The sequence below is a fragment of the Triticum dicoccoides genome, chromosome 3B, assembly GCF_002162155.2.
Source record: "Triticum dicoccoides isolate Atlit2015 ecotype Zavitan chromosome 3B, WEW_v2.0, whole genome shotgun sequence".
Lineage (NCBI taxonomy): Eukaryota > Viridiplantae > Streptophyta > Magnoliopsida > Poales > Poaceae > Triticum > Triticum dicoccoides.
The window spans coordinates 671,134,380-671,155,711 of NC_041385.1; the positions used below are offsets into that span (position 1 = coordinate 671,134,380).

Consider the following 21,332-nt stretch of genomic DNA (forward strand, 5'->3'; position numbering starts at 1 on the left):
AAAAAAGATCATCATATATTACCCCCGCCGATTCATGAGAAGTGTCATACATTATTTAACAACAATTTAGAAAACATCTATAGGCACCCAATTTTTTTAATTTGTACACATACATCAGTTCTGTTTTTGAAATTTCGAGGATACAAAATGCTCTACCGGTGAGTATACCTGACCATCCTTCAGGCCGGGCCGGGCCTACCAAAGTCCAACATGAAAAACCTAGGCCTGAGCCTGGCCCGGCCCAGCCATCGGGCTTAAAAATCAGGCCCAAGCCCAGCCCAACACACAAAAAGCCCATCAAACCTCGGGCTGGACCTCTTTGTTAAACTGCAAATATGATGGGCCTGAGCCCGGCCATCGGGCTCAAAATTTAGGCCCAGGCCCGGTCCATGGGCAAGGTCGGATCGGGCTTTTTCGGGCCGGGCTGCCCATGGCCAGCTATACGCGGCGAGGCAGGCATGGTAGCGCGCCCTGCGCCAGTCCCCTGTACGACCCCCCACATCGGCTTAGCGCGCGCGAACACAAAACTCACAGAGCCACGGGCGCCAAACTCGATCTAGCCGAGCGCCCAAAAATCCGGTGGAAAGGAGGGGAGGAGAGCTCCAGAACCCTAGCCATGGCCGGGGAGGCAGGAGGGGGGCGGCCCCGCGACTGGCTCTCGACAGACGAGACGGCGGCGGCCTTCCTCTCCCGCTCTCTCTCCACGCGCCCCCCCATCCTCCTCCCGGCGCCGCTCCACCGCGCGCCGCTTCGCCCGGGCAACGTTGTTGAAATCGCTGGCCCGTCCGGCTCCGGCAAGTCCCAGCTGCTCCTCATGGTAAGCGGAATTCCAGCGGTTACACACCTTTCCCCCCTAAAATGTTTGCATTTAGCGCCACAGGGTAGTACGCTGCATACTTGCAGGAGTTCACATCTGTAGCTGGAAATACTGTAGCAGTTCACCGTAAGCTTTGATTGATAGGAGTGTTTATGAAGTCGCATAAACAGAGGGGCAATCTGCATCTATAATATCAGTTCAGAATTTAACCTATACTGTAAAATAAATAAGTGTGATATACATGTCCTACAGCTTGGATCCGTACGTGGTCCTTACTCACTCCTACGGACTCCAGGGAGCCTTTGGTTACTGGGTGCAACCAATGGGAGATGGTGGCTCGGGTTATATTCAACCGGTTCGGATGGCGGTCGCATAACAGGATAGGAGTCTAGAGAGCTTGTCCTTACTATCACCATACCGGTTGTCTTTTGTGCTTTATTTTGCTCCGTTTGCGAGCTGTAAGACCTTTGTAATGACTATTTCTGGATTTTTAATAAAAAGGCTGCATGCATCATCATGATGCAGAGGCCGGGGGTATACCACCATTTCAAAAAAAAAAACATGTACCGCCAAAAATCTCGAGGACTTTAGGAATCCAGGGCAATTTGTATGGATTAAACAAGTTCATGGCATTGCTGAAACATATTGGCGGCGTGCAGAAAATGAAGAAACAATACTTTCAGTGCTTCATATGCTTGGAACTAGCACACCTGCCTACCTTTCAGTGTTTTGTTACATGCAAATGTGGATTAAACGGATGCCATTTTAACACCTGATTTTTTCATATCAAATGATGCAAAATGTTGGTAGCGATCTGTAATAAATATCTCAGCTCAGTGCGCGATTGCTGGTATGTTAGTCTGCAGTGCAGTGCATACTACCAAAGGAGTGGGAAGGTGTCTATTTCGGCGGCCTGGGGAAAACAGTCATGTACATTGACTTGGACTGCCGATTTGATGTGCTGCGGCTGGCTCAGATCCTGAGGAAGCGCATTGCGGCGGGCTGTGGTACATTGTACTTAAATTGTTAAATTTGCATTACAATTTGTCAATTTGATGCATATCCAGTTTAGGTCAAGCTAAAATATAGAAATCTTTCCTCACCAAAAAACAATCTGTATAGTGCCTATAATAGTGTGAACAGTGAAATGACTGCCCATGCTTTTTTTTTTTGCCCATGGGGTTGGAGTAGAACTGGATTAATAATGTGGCTTGGTTGTTGGATTTTGCGCCATTGCTTTTAGCCTCTCTGTGCTCATAATCTACACTATATAATGTCCAGTCTTCATGGAGCAGAGATGTGCTAAAAATTGTACTATTTGATTTCTCATTCTTAATGTCTTCCTTTTTCTTATATTTCGCAGGTTCAGTGCATCCAACAAATGAAAATTTTGAGACTGATGGTTCAAAAGATAAATTTCATTCGTTTGAAAGTACACTGTTTTCTGATTGCATGAAGCGTTTCCTGTGTGTCCGCTGTTACAATAGTTCTGAACTTATAGCTGCTTTGAAGGCAAGTTCTATATGTTTGTGACATATACACCCGAGCACGTTACTACTCTTGTGATGTGTTCATATTTTTGTTGTCTGTTCCTTGGTTTACTTGATTTAGAAATTAATTAAAACATATAAATAAGCTATTGCTGATCGTTAGAACCATTGGAAATAACTAGTTAAATTATTTTGTTTATGAGTTTATCCATGTTGCATTATTGCGATGTGGCCAAAGCCCAAAGGTTCTATTTCTAGCTAGAGAAAACTATGTACATTTTCTCATTTCCATTGGCTGCCCAGTCGTGCAACTTTCATGTTATTTTGTTTTTTGGTACCCTTTTAGTCAATTGGATCTTGGCTGAAAAGGTGATAATGATAGAACTTGGGCATGTAGCAGGCTAGCAGCACACATGTTTGGGGATAAGCATACATCATTATCATCTGATAAATACTATATGTGTGGTGTGTACAGCATGTCAACACACCATATTTAGGATCATCATGTAGGTGTTTGATGCTTGGAGCTTGATTGTTCGAAAAATAAGATACTTGTAAGAGTGAACAAAACACAGAGAAAGTTATTGGGTGCTATGTGTGGGATGAGTTACGAACAAGACACTTATGCCTGTCTCTTGCAACAGTCTAGGGGGTATACCATAATAAGCTATATCTTCATGTTTATGTAAGATGATTGTATTTCTTATATCTGGTTGGTGACTTCACAGAGTCTAAAATCTCAATCTGAAGCAAGGAACGAAATGTTTGGTATTGGTATATATTTCCTTATGTTAGACAGGTATGTTGCTGGCTTCTTAGAATTTATCCGGTTTTGTTTAACTGGCCAATTGAAGTTATAGTTACTGTATCAAAGTGATGCTTCTCCTTTTGTACTTTAAATTGTTATCACCAAATTATGCTCCATTCCTGCGGAATCATAGTGTTTGTTTATCCACTTCTTTTCTGTATTTTTCAATCACGTTGCTGGCTAACTGTTTTCTACTGTAACATATCCCCTTTTACAGCATTGGCGCATTCTACTGGATAGATCGTGCTCTTCAACCTACTAGAGAGAGTAAAGGGTGATCACAACAAACATTACATGCAATACTAGTTTCATAGCCTCCTGTTCTTATTATGTGCATATCTTCAGTAACAGTTGGTTAGGCATGCATGCTTTATTTGGTTATTGCTTCATGTATTATGTGGAAGTCACTGTATACATGTGACTATTAGAAAAGCCTTTATCTCTACTTTGGTATAAGGAATTATCTCAAATGTATGCTACTGAAGAGTAGTATGTCACATGAAAATAGTCACTCTCATACTGTGCGTCATATAGGAACTAAACATAAAATCAACAGTTACAGCATGGTATATACACACCAACAAGTTAGCAGACTCAGTTAGCTAACAGTTAAGCTGTAATAGTTAAAATAAATAAATATTTTTAACTAATATCAGAAGCATCATCAATGCAGAAAGAAAGCATCATGGTAAGTACAGAATACAATTTACGTTTGATTTTCACTTCGACGACCAACTAGGCAACTAGTGGAACGATGCAAACAATGTAGATTGCCAGAATATAGATATATAGTAACATGGTGCTTATGAGTTATGAACCAAGTCAAACACATGTCGGTGCTGGAAACATACCCAATTTTCTCAAATCCAGAAATTTCCAGCGTATTTACACTTATCTTAGAAGTGGATTATGGGTGTAAAAACCAGGACAATAGCTGGTTCAATTAATTACGGATATGCAGTTTGCAAGCGCAATGGGGCCTCAGCGCTTCATGCATTTTTCAGGAATCATGTCTGCAGGAAAAAGCACCAAATTCCATTTTTGACTGAATAATCCCTTTTCTCGTTTCCATGCTTGAGCACTCCCTTATTAACACCTCTCTGCTTCTTGGCCAAACTTTTCACACCTGTCTTTGCAGGAAAACTCTATCATTTCAGAGTATCACCGAAACTGTTGTCCAGGAGATACACAAGTTTTTGCAACTTCAACCTATTTTGGTGTTGGTCACAAAGGCACCTATTTATGGTGAAGGAATCACAACATCCAACGACTTCCAAAGGTAACCCATGATCTATTATCACTAAACACTGTTGCAACTTGAGACTTAAAAATGTGCACTCTATTTCTGCTGCTGTTGTGTAAATGTATATGTTGGATGCTAGGACTGACCGAATCAGTTTGAATCTCGCTGATCATTCGTGGAGGTTGAACTTCTTAGGTAACTTGAGATTATAGAATATTAAGATTATGTTTTCTTGTACTGAACAGTCAAAACCTTTTCTATAGATTTATGAATTTATGCAGTACAAGAGTACTGTTTCCCGTAAAGAAAATCCTTTTCTGTAGTGTTTAGACCTTGGAATGCAGTAATCAGGCATGGTAAAGTTGATTCATTTAGTAAACCATTGCCATGGTTTGAATATGGAAAAACGGAGCAAAATAGGCACTCTTCACTGGCAGGTGGTGATACACTGATCGTGGTTTCAGTTTGTTCACCTTAACTTCATTTTACCTAATTCAACATGTTGTGGTATATAACCAAAAAATCATACTCCATCCACGATCAGTGTATCACCAACATGTTGAATTAGGTATTTCAACGTACTGCACTGTGTTGAGTAGTTCCTTGATATAAAACTTCTCTTCTGAGTAGTTCCTTATCAGTACCAAACCATTTAAGCAAAATAAATGTTTCCAGGACAACTTTAGCGCCTTTACGTCTTTTCAGAATCTATTGTTTGAGCTACCCCATCTGCACATTCAACAATTTTTGAGTAATGACTATCTCTTGGCTTATGACCCCTTCCATGTCTGCACTCTGCAATAATAGGAGAATGTGCCTTTTGTTGTTGTGCTTTCTTAATCGCGAGACTCCAGGACCTAATGAATTGCGTAGCTGAAATTTGCATATAGTGATTAATTTTTTTATATATTTTCCTATATTTCTTATGTAATCATTCACAATATATAAATTTATTCGTACCATAGAATGCTGAAACAGTACTATATGTACATGTGTGTTTCTACCAAGACATTAAACCTTTCCATTTTAGTTGTGACCACTGTTTCGATCAGCAGAATTTATTTCATGTGATGGCCCGTGTTGTTAAATGTTTTGTTTGCTAGGTACTATGAATTTCTTTTTTAAAAATCAACATGTTTCTCTGCCTCGTATTCCTAGGAAGCCTGAAATAGGTTGTCCTTTTAATGGTATTTAGGGGTTCTTCAAAATACATGTCAGAGGATTCAACAGCTTTGGGATATCCGAAACGGGAAGAAGAAAGAAATGGTTCATGTCGCGAATACATGCCATCTGCATGGCAGGTCCCATCCTTTCCTCACCAAAAAGCTAGTTTGATGTCATATGACAAATTCTTCAACAAATTACCAGTTAGCTTCAGTTACTTTTCATTCGTTGCTGTGCACACATCTTTATGTTGCTAGGTGATCTCTACTAATATCTGAATAATGATAAATACATAGTGGTCTAAAAGCTTTCTAATTTTGTGTTTTACAGACATTTGTTACGCACAGGATAAAGTTGCAAGACTTAGGTTGGTAAATGCACTTCTCTACGATTTATTTAGTGTAGCAAGTTGGTCCCTAGCCTGCAGGGTTCGACCCTCATGGCCTCTTTAAGGACAAGCTGGGTGAGGAGGGTCCCCCCCTCCTCCAGTGTCACTTATATTATAAATTATCTAATTACTGCACACTTATTGGATTGTCCTTTACAGCACAAGAAGCAGGGTTTTTCTCTGAGCAGGAAAATGCAATACTTTCTGTGCATACTTGTGAGTGGGTGCAGCCTTCGCTGAACATAAAAGAGAAGTTCTATATCAAGGATGTAAGCTCCTGAGGCTTATTTTATTATTTTCTTTCTAGTTTTCCTTATCAATGTGGCCAACTTCCATGTTTGTTTTAACCTAGATGATTCCTTTCCAATGATCAGGACGGTGTTGGCCTTATACAGTGAAGCCTATCAGTTTCTGTGCTGGCAGATAGCATGACTTGTCCGACCTCCTACAGAACTGTTGTGATCTGTGATAAATGCATGTACAGGAAATGCTTAAGTAATATGTCCTCGGGTATTATATGGCACAGAACCCTAAAGCAACAGGGATATTATTTTGAAGGTTGCCGTTTTTCCTCTGACTGATTTCACAATTGGCATGATTAATCATACACTCATACTTTGTTGGTTGTTGCAAGAGACTACTTTTCACACTAAAACCCCAATATAGACTGACTGAACATCATTGTTGCACTATTAACAGAAGTAGCATTTTTAAATACTGAATATGATAATTTTTTTGATCAGGTAACCGTTTGTGCTGTCTTCCGATATTTGGCATGGCATGATCACATGATGGGACCTGACATTATAATTTACAATTTTACATTGCTCCAGGGAAAAGTAAGTCTGGCTTCTTTATATTCTCTGAACTGCTAACGGTTGTTTAGCACTGTTGTCATTCAAATCTAATTCAAATGTCTTGTTCGATTTTTTCCTAAGTTCATGACGTTTCACTTTTCTATGGTCATTAGGCAGTACACTTGCTGTTTAACTTAACATCAGAAGGTGAGAGGGAGAACCCAAAGGTGATATGCTCAAGAGGAGTGTTTCAGCTGGTATGACCTTCCTAGTCATCTAAGGCCTTGTACAATGGGAGGTGCTTAGGAGAGGTGCTTAGAGAAATAAACCAGGCTTTTCTTAAGCATCGGTGCCTATTTGTACAGGATAACTAAGCGTCTATCCTGTACAAATAGGCATCGGTGCTTCAGAAAAACCCGGTTTATTTTTTTAAGCATCTCTCTAAGCACCTCCCATTGTACAAGGCCTAACAGCCCATATTCGAGCAACCCTGATGATGCCATCATACATGTCGCTTCCTCTGTTCCTAGGGATTTTACAGATTATAATGTAGTTTATGACTCGTCCTGAGCCCAAGAAACTGGGGGGACTTAAGTTTATAGGGTATGGGGGATGCGATCCAGGTTGAACATAAATAGGTTATAAATTCAACTTGTTGATTTTTTCAAGGCCAACTGTTTGGCTGGTTGTCGTGGAATCATTCACCAACTTTTCAGCCTAGGTCTAAACTGTTCTTTATGTATTAATATACCACCAGCCCATTGTCTTTTGTTCATCACGCCGCCTAGCACTATGAGAAACCTTGTTGCCAAAAAACATCTCATTTGATGCTGCGATCTTCGCATGTTTCCCACATAAACATTTGTCGCGAGTTCTCTACCCAAGCTTCTAGCTGTCTGATTAATCGTACCTAATCGCTTTGGATTCCCTCGCAGATTCTTGTGCCCCCAGCTGGTGTTTCTTGTTCATTCCTAGGAAGATACGCACCCTGTCTTGGTCATCGTTGTCGGAATGTCGCTTGTCATTTCTCAGCCGCTCTAGCATTTTGCCCTTTTTTAATGAACTGTTGTTATTCTAGTGGAGCATAGCATCACATGATGTAGCAATAGAACTGTGGTACAATCAGCCTGCGAAAGGGAGGTGCAGTCCGCTGCCCACTGGCAATGGTCTATTTCTGCCGGCCTTGCAACTGACATCAGATGTCGCTCTCTGTTTTTCTGTAACCATGCACGCAACAGGTGAGTTGAGATGGTGATGTTGACTTGATGTAGCAATCATACAAAAGCAGCGGCCGCAGCAAATGGGATGCATTGTTTTTCACTGAACCGCACGCACTCTGAAGTCATCAAGATCGTCAGGTCACCCGGTCCCGTGCCATGTGTTGCTACCCGTAGGCCGTCTTCATCACAATTTCTGATGTGTATCATTTTTCAAGGGGGGTGCACTAGAGCAGTTTGCGTGCCACTCTGATGCTGCTACGCCAGCTCTGAGAGGTAGATCGTCTGCCTTTCCGTTGCTGCAGAATTGAAGATATGATGATAGTTCACTCTGACTTGCGCACTACAAAAAAGGCAGCCAACGATCGATCTTCGGACGCTTCTGTTTATAACTTCAAAAGTTAAAGTACTTAGTGCAATTAACGCTGCTTTGGTGCGTCCCACTCAGCCAGTGCTCGACTTGACTTCCCCGTGCCCTATCTAATGAATAAGGAGAAGGCTGGCCTGTCTATGACCTAGCAAGTTCGATCTCCTTTGTGGTTGCTGCAAACAATGTACGAAGTTTCTATAATTGTGCCAAATAAATTTAATCCTTAATATTTAAAATATGTGAGGAACTTGTACAAAGAAAAAAAAACTTAAACATAAAAGGCAAAATGTGTCAGGGACAAATACGACCGAATTAAAAACCCACTATGCATTAATGCACATTGTATGGTAGAGACATTCTTATGTGTGGATCAGGCTAGGGCCGTCTCCAGGAATTCGGAGCCCCGGTGCGAAAAGCAAAATAAGGCCCTAACATAAAAAACATATAATAACACAAGCATAATCACCTAATTATGTAATTAAAATTTATGTTATTTCATATAATGCTTATAATATTCTCAATTATCAATTGAAAATACTAAAACCAATAGGACGAGCAACTAGTGAAATATAGTCTTGTGACTTGTATAGATAAATAGAAACTTAGAATCAGATAGAACCTTGATTTTGGACTTCGACAATAGGACGAGAAACTAGTGAATTCTTGAATCTGTGTGTCGGAGTAAATGACCACGGGTAGCCTAGCCGGCTCCCTTTGGCCCTTCGAAAAAGTAACAGGCTGATCAGGCCTTCAAGCACCCAGGGCATGGGGCCGCCTTCCCCCGGCCGGCTGTCTCGCAGGCCGACTATCGAAAGGCGGCCCAACCCTAAACTCTCATGGAGGAGGCCATGATACGGCCAACTCCAAGAAGCCGGCCATGAAAAGACCGACTCCAAGAAGCCGACCACGAAAAGACCGACTCCAAGATCGTGCCCTCAAAGTCCGCACCCCCGTAACGATGATGAAACAGGGTGTGGCAACAACGAAGCCTGCCACCCCCGAATCCCGGAGCACGCCTGGCCACAGTACGCCGTACGGGGTAGCCATCACCCGTCCGGCGCGGCACTGTTGCCATGCTGACCATGACGCCCTCCACGACGATCTGACAGTACGGCCCGCAGGCGGCGGGTCCCTTCGGTCAGAGAGACGCACGAAGGCGGCCATGCCTCCCCCAGTCGGCCTGGGTGCGGTCGGCTTCCAATAGCCGGCTTGCTCCCCTCCTCGAAGCACGCGCGCCATTAAGGAGACAAGACGAGGTAAGGCTATAGTGAGAGCCCGCTAGGCGGCGACATTGTAGCCATGCTTACCTCGACGAAGCCCTCATCATCAAGGGCGAGGCAACAGTAACCAACCCCCGACAAGACCCCCAAGCGGTGGGGCCCGCTTGTCGGCTAAGAGGCCGGCAGCCGGCGGGACCCACCAGTCGGCGGGCCCCAGCGGTCGGCGGAGAAGCCGGCGACCGTAGACACTGACGGCTAGGGCCCACGCCCAGCCGGATTACCACTGTACCCCTGGGGGTAGGCCTATATAAACCCCCCAGGGCACCCATGCAAAGGGTTGATCTCAGAGAGTTTTAGCCACTAGAACAAGGGGAGAAGAGAGCTAGCCTTGCCCTTCTTCCTCCTCCCACCGAACAGCTCAAGGAGCCTCTTGTAGCCACTTGTTGATCTAGTGATCATGCGGAGACCCCGCAAAGCAGGACTAGGGGTGTTATCTCCACGGAGAGCCCCAAACCTGGGTAAGATCCGCCGGCGTGCATGTCTTCGCCTTATCCCGTTTCCAGGCACCGACGATGTCTTACTGGCTTCCACAATGATAAGCCATTCGTTGGCATATGTCGCACCTACCACTCGACATTTGGCGCCCACCATGTGGCCAGGTGCACCGTCGTCCGGAGACCTGCTCTGGACGGGAATCCTTTTCCTCCCTAGCGAGCGTAGCCAGCCCAGCACGCCCGATGGCGCTTGCCCCGATGCGCTGCAAGGCGTCGATGACGCCTGCGCGGCGAGCTGCCTCGCCGATCTTCTTGGCGAGGCCCGTATCTCCGACGAGCCTGCATCCGACGCGGGCACGGGCTGCCTCGAGAGCCGCCTCGCCAGCCTCCTCGACCAACTCTACGTCTCCAGCGAGCCTATCGTGGATTTGGAGTCGGTTGGCTCCACCGACCCGATGCTTGTCGACTCCGACACGGCATCGCTTGACGCTTTCCCCACCAACGTGATAATCTTCGACGACCCTCTCCCTCGAGCCGACAGCGGCGACAACACCGTCACCGAGGTACTAGTCATCAGTCACGGCGCCACCTCTGGCGAGAACGCCCACGACGCCCTGCAAGCGGCGCTGCACGACTTGTCCGCCCCATCCCGGCCGACGTCGATGCCGAGACGCTGGAGGCACGCCGCCTCGCCCTCCTTGCGGAGGGCCAGAAGATAGCCTCCATGAGATGCCTCACTGAGGCTCACCAGCGCGAAGTTGACCGCGCCGCCTTCGGTACGCCGCCCCCTGACGGGCCGAGCCGAGCCGGCGTCGTCAAGAAGCGCGGTGCGGCCATCGCCAACATGCTGGGAGCAGACCGCCCAGTCTACGCCACGCCCCTCGAGAACCTACGTGCCGCCCAGGCGGCCGCAGACGAGCTGAACGGACTAGGGGCTGACGAGCTCCCTTACATGACCAGACGCATCCAGCAGTTGATCGACGCGGCCGCGGAGCGGCATGAAGCCAACGCCCGCGCTGGAAGTCCCTCCCCCCCACGCCGAGAGCACGGTGCGACGTCCCGAACGCCGACTGCCGGCGGCGCCCCTGCAAGACAAGAAAAGGAGCCGGTTGCTAGCCGCACTCGGACTCGAATCACCATCGAGCGCGACGCTGAAGGCCGCCCTCGAGCTGTGGAGCGACGATGCAATCTACCTCCTCCTCCGCCTCGTGGGGAGAGATATCCCACCCCGCCGCCTGTCACGCATCCGACTCTCAGCGGCCGACTAGGCCACCGAGAAGGAGTCGGCGAGAATGACGCCCGCCACCGGATTGACCGCCTAGTGCAATCCCTGGCGCTAGAAGAAGAAGACGATGTGGGCCCGCCCTGCTTCGGCCCCCGCATCCGCGACGAGCCCTTCCCCAAAGGGTTCTCGCTCCCGAGAGACACGCCCAAGTACAACGGCTCCGTGAAGCCGGAAGATTGGCTGATCGATTACTCCACCGCAGTTCGCATAGCAAGCGGCAACAGGCGTGTTGCCGTGAAGTACGTCCCCGTCATGCTCCAAGGCACGGCACACACCTGGCTCAACAGCCTCAAGCCTTACAGCGTCAATAGCTGGCTAGATTTCACGGAAGTCTTCATCCGCAACTTCACCAGCACATACACGCGGCCTCCCAAGCCTCGCCAGCTTTCCCTGTGTGTTCAAGGGCCCAACGAATCGACGCGCGACTACCTCACGCGTTGGGCCGAGCTCCACAACTCCTGCGAGGGGGTGCACGAGGTTCAAGCCATAGAATACTTCACCACCGGGTGCCGAGAAGGCACCCTCCTCAAGCACCGACTCCTCAGCGACGAGCTGACTACCCTTGACGAGCTGCTGATCATAGCAGACAAGTACGCCATGGCCGACTCTTCAATGAAGACCGAGCTCCGAGTAGACACCTCCGGAAAGGTACTAGCTCCGGCTCCCAAGACGCCGGCTGGAGAATCCAGCCGACGCCCATACTAGAGCGACCACAAGCGCAAGGCCCATATGCCGCCTTCCACCAGCCGGTAGGTGGCCACGGTCGAAGACGAACAGTTTGAAGGGTGGCCTGCGCCCAAGAAGCAGAAGGGCGGCAGGCCGGCTTGGCAGCCGGCTTTCTCCTACGAGCAAACCCTTGATGCCCCATGCAAGTTCCACAGCGGCGCGAATCCGTCCAACCACACGATTCGGAAATGCCATTGGCTCACACGAATCTCCAAGGGCGAAGGGCTGGTACCGCCTCCGCCTGCTGGCCAGCCGCCTCCAGCCCCTCAGCAGCCGGCCGCTCGGCCAGCGGTCGGAGCTATTCAAGACGAGTTCCCCGACGAATATGCCGCCTACGTTGTCTTTACAAGCCAGACTGAAGACCGGCGCAGCCGGCGCCGACAGCACCAAGAAGTCGACGCGGTCGCCTCCAACAACCCCGAGTTCATGCACTGGTCGGAGAAGCCTATCAGCTGGAGCCAGGCCGATCACCCAGAGGTGATGCCGTCTCCTGGCTCCTACGCATTGGTTTTGGATGCCACCCTCGCGACAGAAAGGCGAGCTGCCCATTTTTCCCGCGTGCTGATAGATGGCGGGAGCAACATCAACATACTGTACCGTGACACCATGGAGAAGCTGAACATCAAGACGAAGCAGCTCATGCCTAGTCGGACTGTGTTCCATGGCATCGTACCCGGCCTGTCCTGCTCACCAATCGGCAAGATCAAGATGGATGTCCTCTTTGGGGGCAAGGATAATTTCCGTCGAGAAGCAATATGGTTTGAAGTAGTGGATCCGGAGAGCCCTTACCACGCATTGCTTGGCCGACCTGCTCTGGCCAAGTTTATGGCTGTACCCCACTACGCCTACCTCAAGATGAAGATGCCGAGTTCCAAGGGCATCATCACCATAGCCAGAGACTACAAGAAGTCCTCTGAGTGTGCGGCAGCTAGCAGCCGGCTGGCCGAGTCCCTCGTGATTGCTGAAGAGAAAAAGATGCTGGATCGAGTCGTGTCCATGGCCGGCAAGCAGCCGGCCCTGTCCCTTGACCCCAAGGAATCTGATACTCAAGGTTCTTTCCAACCGGCCAAAGAGACAAAGAAGATACCTCTGGACCCAGAGCACCCGGAGAGGTTTGCCGTCATTGGAGCCAACTTGGACAACAAATAGGAAGGCGTGCTCGTCGATTTCCTCTGTGAGAATCGGGATATCTTTGCATGGTCCCCCAAGGAGATGCCAGGTGTTCCGAAGGATTTCGCCGAGCATAAATTACACGTCCAAGCAGATGCAAAACCAGTCAAGCAACCCCTCCGCCGACTATCGAAGGAAAAGAGAAGGATTGTAGGAGAAGAGATAGCCCGGCTTTTGGCAGCCGGCTTCATTATGGAGGTGTTCTTTCCAGAGTGGCTTGCCAACCCGGTCCTCGTTTTGAATAAGAATAACAAGTGGAGTATGTGTATAGATTACACCAGCCACAACAAAGCCTGCCCCAAAGATCCATTTGCCCTACCTCGAATCGATCAAGTGATAGACTCCACAGCCGGATGCGAGCTGTTGAGCTTTTTGGATGCCTACTCAGGCTACCACCAGATAAAGTTGGATCCGGCTGACCGCCTGAAGACCGCCTTCATCACACCATTCGGAGCTTTCTGCTATCTGACTATGACATTCGGCTTGAGAAATGTCGGTGCCACTTTTCAGCGTTGCATGCAGAAATGCCTCCTCAAGCAACTCAGCAGAAATGCCCACGTATATGTAGACGATGTCGTGGTGAAGACGGAGAAGCGCGGCACCTTGCTGGAAGACCTTAGATAGACATTTGAAAACTTACGCCGGTTTCAGATCAAGCTCAACCCCGAGAAATGCGTGTTCGGAGTACCAGTCGGCCAGCTTCTAGGCTTCTTGGTCTCTGAACGCGGCATCGAATGCAACCCAATGAAGATCAAGGCCATAGAGAGAATGAAGATTCCTACCAAGCTACGAGACATCCAAAAGTTTACCGGGTGCCTAGCCTCCCTGAACCGCTTCATCAGCCGGCTCGGAGAGAAAGCTCTCACCCTCTACCGGCTCATGAAGAAGTCCACTCACTTCGAGTGGAGCGACCAAGCAAATCAAGCTTTCCACGAGCTAAAGAAGATGCTGACCACGCCGCCCGTCTTGACGGCACCGACTGAGGAAGAGCCCATGCTCCTTTACATTGCCGCCACTAGTCGGTTGGTCAGCACCGTTATCGTGGTTCAGCGCCCAGAAGAAGGCTGAGCTCAGCTAGTCCAGAGGCCGGTGTACTATTTGAGTGAAGTACTGTCCACCTCGAAGCAGAACTACCCGCACTACCAGAAGATGTGCTATGTTGTGTACTTCGCCTCCAAGAAACTCAAGCCCTACTTTCAAGAGCATCCCATCACGGTTGTATGTACTGCCCCGCTCGCCGAGATCATAGGCAGCCGGGATGCATCCGGCCGGGTGGCAAAATGGGCCATTGCGCTGGCTCCTTACACAATCTTCTACCAGCCTCGCACCGCCATCAAGTCCCAGGCATTGGCCGACTTCCTTGTCGACTGGGCCGAGACCCAGTACCTGTCGCCGGCCCCCGACTCCACTCATTGGCAGATGCACTTCGATGGATCCAAGATGCGCACCGGCTTGGGAGCCGGCATCGTCCTCACCTCTCCCAAGGGCGACAAACTCAGATACACATTGCAAATTCATTTTGCCGCCTCCAACAATGTGGCCGAGTACGAGGCACTCATACACGGGCTCCGGCTTGTCAAAGAGCTCGGCATCCGCCGGATCCTGTGCAATGGTGACTCGGATTTGGTGGTCCAGCAATCATCTGGCGACTGGGACGCCAAGGACGCAAACATGGCAAGCTACCGCTTCCTCGTTCAGCAAATCAGTGGATATTTTGAAGGATGCGAGTTCCTCCACGTACCACGGGCCGACAACGAGCAAGCAGATGCCCTGGCACGAATAGGCTCCACCCGACAAGCTATACCAACCGACGTCTCTCTCCAACGCTCCTTAAGCCGTCTGTCAAGTCGGCTCCAGAATCTAGTTCCATCTTCGTGCCGCCTGACCCCGACGCAGTCGGATCCGACTTGGGGAGCCAAGCAGGCGGCTCGGGGACTTCGACAGCCGGCTCGGGGACTGCCATAGTCGCACCCGGCTCGGGGACTACGACAGCCGACCCGGGGACTGCATCGACACAACAGGCGGTGGCCGACTCCAACTCTTCACCACCCAGCCCACCCGCCCTGGTTACAGTAGCTGTTTTTGCAATAGAAGAAGTCACAGCTCCATCATGGGCCCAGCCCATCCTCAACTTCCTGGTAAACAGAGAGCTGCCGACTGACGAGATCTCGGCAAGACAAGTACAACGCCGAGCCGGAGCATACACAATAATGAACCGAGAGCTCGTTAGGCGCAGCGTCACTGGAGTCTTCCAGCGCTGTGTCGAGCCAGAGAAGGGCATAGCAATCCTCGAAGACATCCACCAAGGCAAATGCGGCCACCATGCCGCCTCAAGATCACTCGTAGCCAAAGCTTTCCGCCATGGATTCTTCTGGCCGACTGCTTTGGAAGACGCCAAGGAGTTAGTCAAACACTGTAAAGGGTGCCAAGTCTTCGGCTCCAAGCAACACCTGCCGGCTTCTGCACTCAAGACCATCCCTCCTCACTTGGCCCTTTGCCGTCTGGGAACTGGACATGGTGGGCCCATTCAAGACGGCACGCGGCGGCATGACACATCTGCTTGTCGCCGTGGACAAATTTACCAAGTGGATTGAAGCGAAGCCGATCAAGAAGCTGAATGGGCCGACTGCCGTCACATTCATCGCAGATATTACAACCTGGTATGGAGTACCACACAGCATCATCACCGACAACGGCACGAATTTTGCCAAGGGAGCACTGACGCGTTTCTGCGCGATGCAGGGCATCCGACTGGACTTAGCGTCCGTTGCCCACCCGCAGTCAAACGGCCAAGTCGAGCGAGCAAACGACCTCATCCTCTCCGGCATCAAGCCCCGATTGGTCGCGCCACTAGAGCGTTCGGCCGACTGTTGGCTCGACGAGCTGCCGGCCGTCCTCTGGAGTTTGCGCACGACCCCGAACAAGTCAACCGGCTTCACCCCTTTATTTCTTGTATATGGTGCCAAGGCTATCATCCCAACTGACATTGAGTTCGACTCACCTCGGGTTACCATGTACACGGAGGCAGAAGCCAAGGAAGCACGAGAAGACGGCGTCGACCTGCTGGAAGAAGGCCGGCTGTTAGCCCTCAGTCGGTCCGCCATCTACCAACAGGGTTTACGTTGTTACCACAGCCGGAAGGTCAAGCCAAGATCCTTCCAAGAGGGTGATCTTGTGCTCCGGCTGATCCAGAGAACAACCGGCCTGCACAAGCTCTCGGCCCCTTGGGAAGGCCCCTTCGTCATCAGTAGGGCTTTAGGCAACGACTCCTACTACCTGATCGACACGCAGAAGCCGAAGGCACGCAAGAGAGATGATTCCGGCAAGGAGTCGGACGACCATGGAACGCCAATCTCCTCCGAAGATTTTACAGTTAAAATGCAGTATGTACCACGCTACCTTTTTGTTGGGGAACGTTGCAGAAAATTAAAATTTTTCCTACGGTTTCACCAAGATCCATCTATGAGTTCATCTAAGCAACGAGTCATGGGAGAGAGATTGCATCTACATACCACTTGTAGATCGCGTGCGGAAGCGTTCAAGGGAACGGGGATGATGGAGTTGTACTCGCCGTGATCCAAATCACCGATGACCAAGTGCTGAACGGAAAGCACCTCCGCGTTCAACACACGTACGGAGCGGACGATGTCTCCTCCTTCTTGATCCAACAAGGGGGAAGAAGAGGTTGAGGAAGAAGGCTCCAGCAGCAGCACGACGGCGTGATGATGGTGGAGAGGCAGTACTTCGACAGGGCTTCGCCAAGCACTCAATGGAGGAGGAGAGGTGTTGGGGAGGGGAGGGGCTGCGCCTTGGATCAGGTGTTCAGCCCTCCCCTCGCCCCTCTATTTATAGGGGAAGGGGGAAGGGGGCCGGCCCCCTCTAGATGAGATCTAGAGGGGGGGGGGCCAGGGAGGGGGGGCTTTCCCCCCAAGCAAGGGGGACGCCCCCACTAGGGTTCCCCCCAACCCTAGGCGCATGGGCCCAAGGGGGGGGGGCACCCAGCCCTCCAGGGGCTGGTTCCCTGCCCCTTGCGGCCCATGAGGCCCTCCGAGAGGGGTGGCCCCTCTCGGTGGACCCCCGGAACCCCTCCGGTGGCCCCGGTACAATACCGATATGCCCCCGAAACTTTCCGGTGTCCGTATGACAACTTGCCATATATAAATCTTCACCTCTGGACCATTTCGAAACTCCTCGTGACGTCCGGGATCTCATCCGGGACTCCGAACAACATTCGGTAATCACATACAAGTCTTCCTAATAACCCTAGCGTCACCGAACCTTAAGTGTGTAGACCCTACGGGTTCGGGAGACATGCAGACATGACCGAGATGGCTCTCCGGTCAATAACCAACAGCGGGATCTGGATACCCATGTTGGCTCCCACATGCTCCTCGATGATCTCATCGGATGAACCACGATGTCGAGGATTCAATCAACCCCGTATACAATTCCCTTTGTCAATCGGTACGTTACATGCCCGAGACTCGATCGTCGGTATCCCAATACCTCGTTCAGTCTCGTTACCGGCAAGTCACTTTACTCGTACCGTAATGCATGATCCCGTGACCAAACACTTGGTCACTTTGAGCTCATTATGATGATGCATTACCGAGTGGGCCCAGAGATACCTCTTCGTCATACGGAGTGACAAATCCCAATCTCGATCCGTGTCAACCCAACAGACACTTTCGGAGATACCTGTAGTACACCTTTATAGTCACCCAGTTACGTTGTGACGTTTGGTACACCCAAAGTACTCCTACGGTACCCGGGAGTTACACGATCTCATGGTCTAAGGAAGAGATACTTGACATTGGAAAAGCTCTAGCAAAACGAACTACACGATCTTGTGCTATGCTTAGGATTGGGTCTTGTCCATCACATCATTCTCCTAATGATGTGATCCCGTTGTCAACGACATCTAATGTAGTAATGTCCATAGTCAGGAAACCATGACTATCTGTTGACCAACGAGCTAGTCAACTAGAGGCTTACTAGGGACGTATTTGGTCTAAGTATTCACACGTGTATTACGATTTCCGGATAATACAATTATAGCATGAATAAAAGACAATTATCATGAACAAGGAAATATAATAATAATCCTTTTATTATTGCCTCTAGGGCATATTTCCAACAGTCTCCCACTTGCACTAGAGTCAATAATCTAGTTACATTGTGATGAATCGAACACCCATAGAGTTCTGGTGTCGATCATGTTTTGCTCGCGAAAGAGGTTTAGTCAACGGATCTGCGACATTCAGATCCGTATGTACTTTGCAAATATCTATGTCTCCATCTTGAACATTTTCACAGATGGAGTTGAAACGACGCTTGATGTGCCTGGTCTTTTTGTGAAACTTGGGCTCCTTGGCAAGGGCAATAGCTCCAGTGTTGTCACAGAAGAGTTTGATCGGCCCCGACGCATTGGGTATGACTCCTAGGTCGGTGATGAACTCCTTCACCCAAATTGCTTCATGCGCTGCCTCCGAGGCTGCCATGTACTCCGCTTCACATGTAGATCCCGCCACGACGCTCTGCTTGCAGCTGCACCAGCTTACTGCTCCACCATTCAACATATACACGTATCCGGTTTGTGACTTAGAGTCATCCAGATCTGTGTCGAAGCTAGCGTCGACGTAACCCTTTACGACGAGCTCTTCGTCACCTCCATAAACGAGAAACATGTCCTTTGTCCTTTTCAGGTACTTCAGGATATTCTTGACCGCTGTCCAGTGTTCCTTGCCGGGATTACTTTGGTACCTTCCTACCAAACTTACGGCAAGGTTTACATCAGGTCTGGTACACAGCATGGCATACATAATAGATCCTATGGCTGAGGCATAGGGGATGACGCTCATCTCTTCTTTATCTTTTGCCGTGGTCGGGCATTGAGCCGAGCTCAATCTCACACCTTGCAGTACAGGCAAGAACCCTTTCTTGGACTGATCCATTTTGAACTTCTTCAAAATCTTATCAAGGTATGTGCTTTGTGAAAGACCTACGAGGCGTCTCGATCTATCCCTATAGATCTTGATGCCTAATATGTAAGCAGCTTCTCCAAGGTCCTTCATTGAAAAACACTTATTCAAGTAGGCCTTAATGCTGTCCAAGAATTCTATATCATTTCCCATCAAAAGTATGTCATCTACATATAATATGAGAAATGCTACAGAGCTCCCACTCACTTTCTTGTAAACGCAGGCTTCTCCATAAGTCTGCATAAACCCAAACGCTTGATCATCTCATCAAAGCGAATGTTCCAACTCCGAGATGCTTGCACCAGCCCATAAATGGATCGCTGGAGCTTGCATACTTTGTTAGCATTCTTAGGATCGACAAAACCTTCCAGCTGCATCATATACAACTCTTCCTTAAGATAACCGTTAAGGAATGCCGTTTTGACGTCCATCTGCCATATCTCATAATCATAGTATGCAGCAATTGCTAACATGATTCGGACGGACTTAAGCTTCGCTACGGGAGAGAAAGTCTCATCGTAGTCAATCCCTTGAACTTGCCGATAACCCTTAGCGACAAGTCGCGCTTTATAGATGGTTACATTACCATCCGCGTCCGTCTTCTTCTTAAAGATCCATTTGTTTTCTATCGCTCGCCGATCATCGGGCAAGTCAGTCAAAGTCCATACTTTGTTTTCATACATGGATTCTATCTCGGATTGCATGGCTTCAAGCCATTTGTTGGAATCTGGGCCCGCCATCGCTTCTTCATAGTTCGAAGGTTCACCGTTGTCTAACAACATGATTTCCAGGACAGGGTTGCCATACCACTCTGGTGTGGAACGTGTCCTTGTGGACCTACGAAGTTCAGTAGCAACTTGATCCGAAGTACCTTGATCATCATCATTAATTTCCTCTCCAATCGGCGTAGGCACCACAGGAACATTTTCCTGAGCTGCACTACTTTCCAGTTCAAGAGGTAGTACTTCATCGAGTTCTACTTTCCTCCCACTTACTCCTTTCGAGAGAAACTCTTTTTCCAGAAAGGATCCATTCTTGGCAACAAAGATCTTGCCTTCGGATCTAAGGTAGAAGGTATACCCAATGGTTTCCTTAGGGTATCCTATGAAGACGCATTTTTTCCGACTTGGGTTCGAGCTTTTCAGGTTGAAGTTTCTTGACATAAGCATCGCATCCCCAAACTTTTAGAAACGACAGCTTAGGTTTCTTCCCAAACCATAATTCATACGGTGTCGTCTCAACGGATTTAGATGGTGCCCTATTTAAAGTGAATGTAGCTGTCTCTAGAGCGTATCCCCAAAATGATAGCGGTAAATCGGTAAGAGACATCATAGATCGCACCATATCCAATAGAGTGCGATTACGACGTTCGGACACAACGTTACGCTGAGGTGTTCCAGGCGGCGTGAGTTGTGAAACGATTCCACATTTCCTTAAGTGTGTACCAAATTCGTGACTTAAATATTCTCCTCCACGATCTGATCATAGGAACTTTATCTTTCGATCACGTTGATTCTCTACCTCATTCTGAAATTCCTTGAACTTTTCAAAGGTCTCAGACTTGTGTTTCATCAAGTAGACATACCTATATCTACTCAAGTCATCAGTGAGAGTGAGAACATAACGATATCCTCCGCGAGCGTCAACGCTCATTGGACCGCACACATCGGTATGTATGATTTCCAATAAGTTGGTTGCTCGCTCCATTGTTCCGGAGAACGGAGTCTTGGTCATTTTACCCATGAGGCATGGTTCGCACGTGTCAAATGATTCATAATCGAGAGACTCTAAAAGTCCATCAGTATGGAGCTTATTCATGCGCTTGACACCTATGTGACCAAGGCGGCAGTGCCACAAGTATGTGGGACTATCGTTATCAACTTTACATCTTTTGGTATTCACACTATGAATATGTGTAACATTACGTTCGAGATTCATTAAGAATAAACCATTGACCATCAGGGCATGACCATAAAACATATCTCTCATATAAATAGAACAACCATTATTCTCGGATTTAAATGAGTAGCCATCTCGCATCAAACGAGATCCAGATACAATGTTCATGCTCAAACTTGGCACTAAATAACAATTATTGAGGTTTAAAACTAATCCCGTAGGTAAATGTAGAGGTAGCGTGCCGACGGCGATCACATCGACCT

At 48.5% G+C, this 21,332-nt stretch overlaps 1 protein-coding gene across 3 annotated transcripts; it reads left to right on the forward strand.

The window, feature by feature from the left end:
- Positions 1-495: 495 nt before the first annotated feature.
- LOC119277753 (DNA repair protein XRCC2 homolog) lies at positions 496-8,472 on the forward strand. Of its 3 annotated transcripts, XM_037559071.1 has the most exons (13): positions 496-817; positions 1,677-1,824; positions 2,181-2,329; positions 3,036-3,106; positions 3,333-3,389; positions 4,254-4,394; positions 5,554-5,659; positions 5,853-5,889; positions 6,070-6,179; positions 6,285-6,468; positions 6,654-6,749; positions 6,881-6,964; positions 7,643-8,472. In XM_037559071.1, exons 1-10 carry the CDS (start codon positions 617-619, stop codon positions 6,306-6,308), a joined length of 1,044 nt encoding a protein of 347 aa, XP_037414968.1. In that variant the 5' UTR covers positions 496-616; the 3' UTR covers positions 6,309-6,468; positions 6,654-6,749; positions 6,881-6,964; positions 7,643-8,472. The 3 variants fall into 3 exon arrangements, with proteins under 3 accessions (XP_037414968.1, XP_037414967.1, XP_037414969.1); XM_037559070.1 differs by lacking the exon at positions 7,643-8,472 and having other exon boundaries at positions 6,881-7,161; XM_037559072.1 differs by lacking the exons at positions 6,654-6,749; positions 6,881-6,964; positions 7,643-8,472 and adding an exon at positions 4,498-4,553 and having other exon boundaries at positions 6,285-6,313.
- The last annotated feature ends 12,860 nt before the right edge of the window (positions 8,473-21,332 follow it).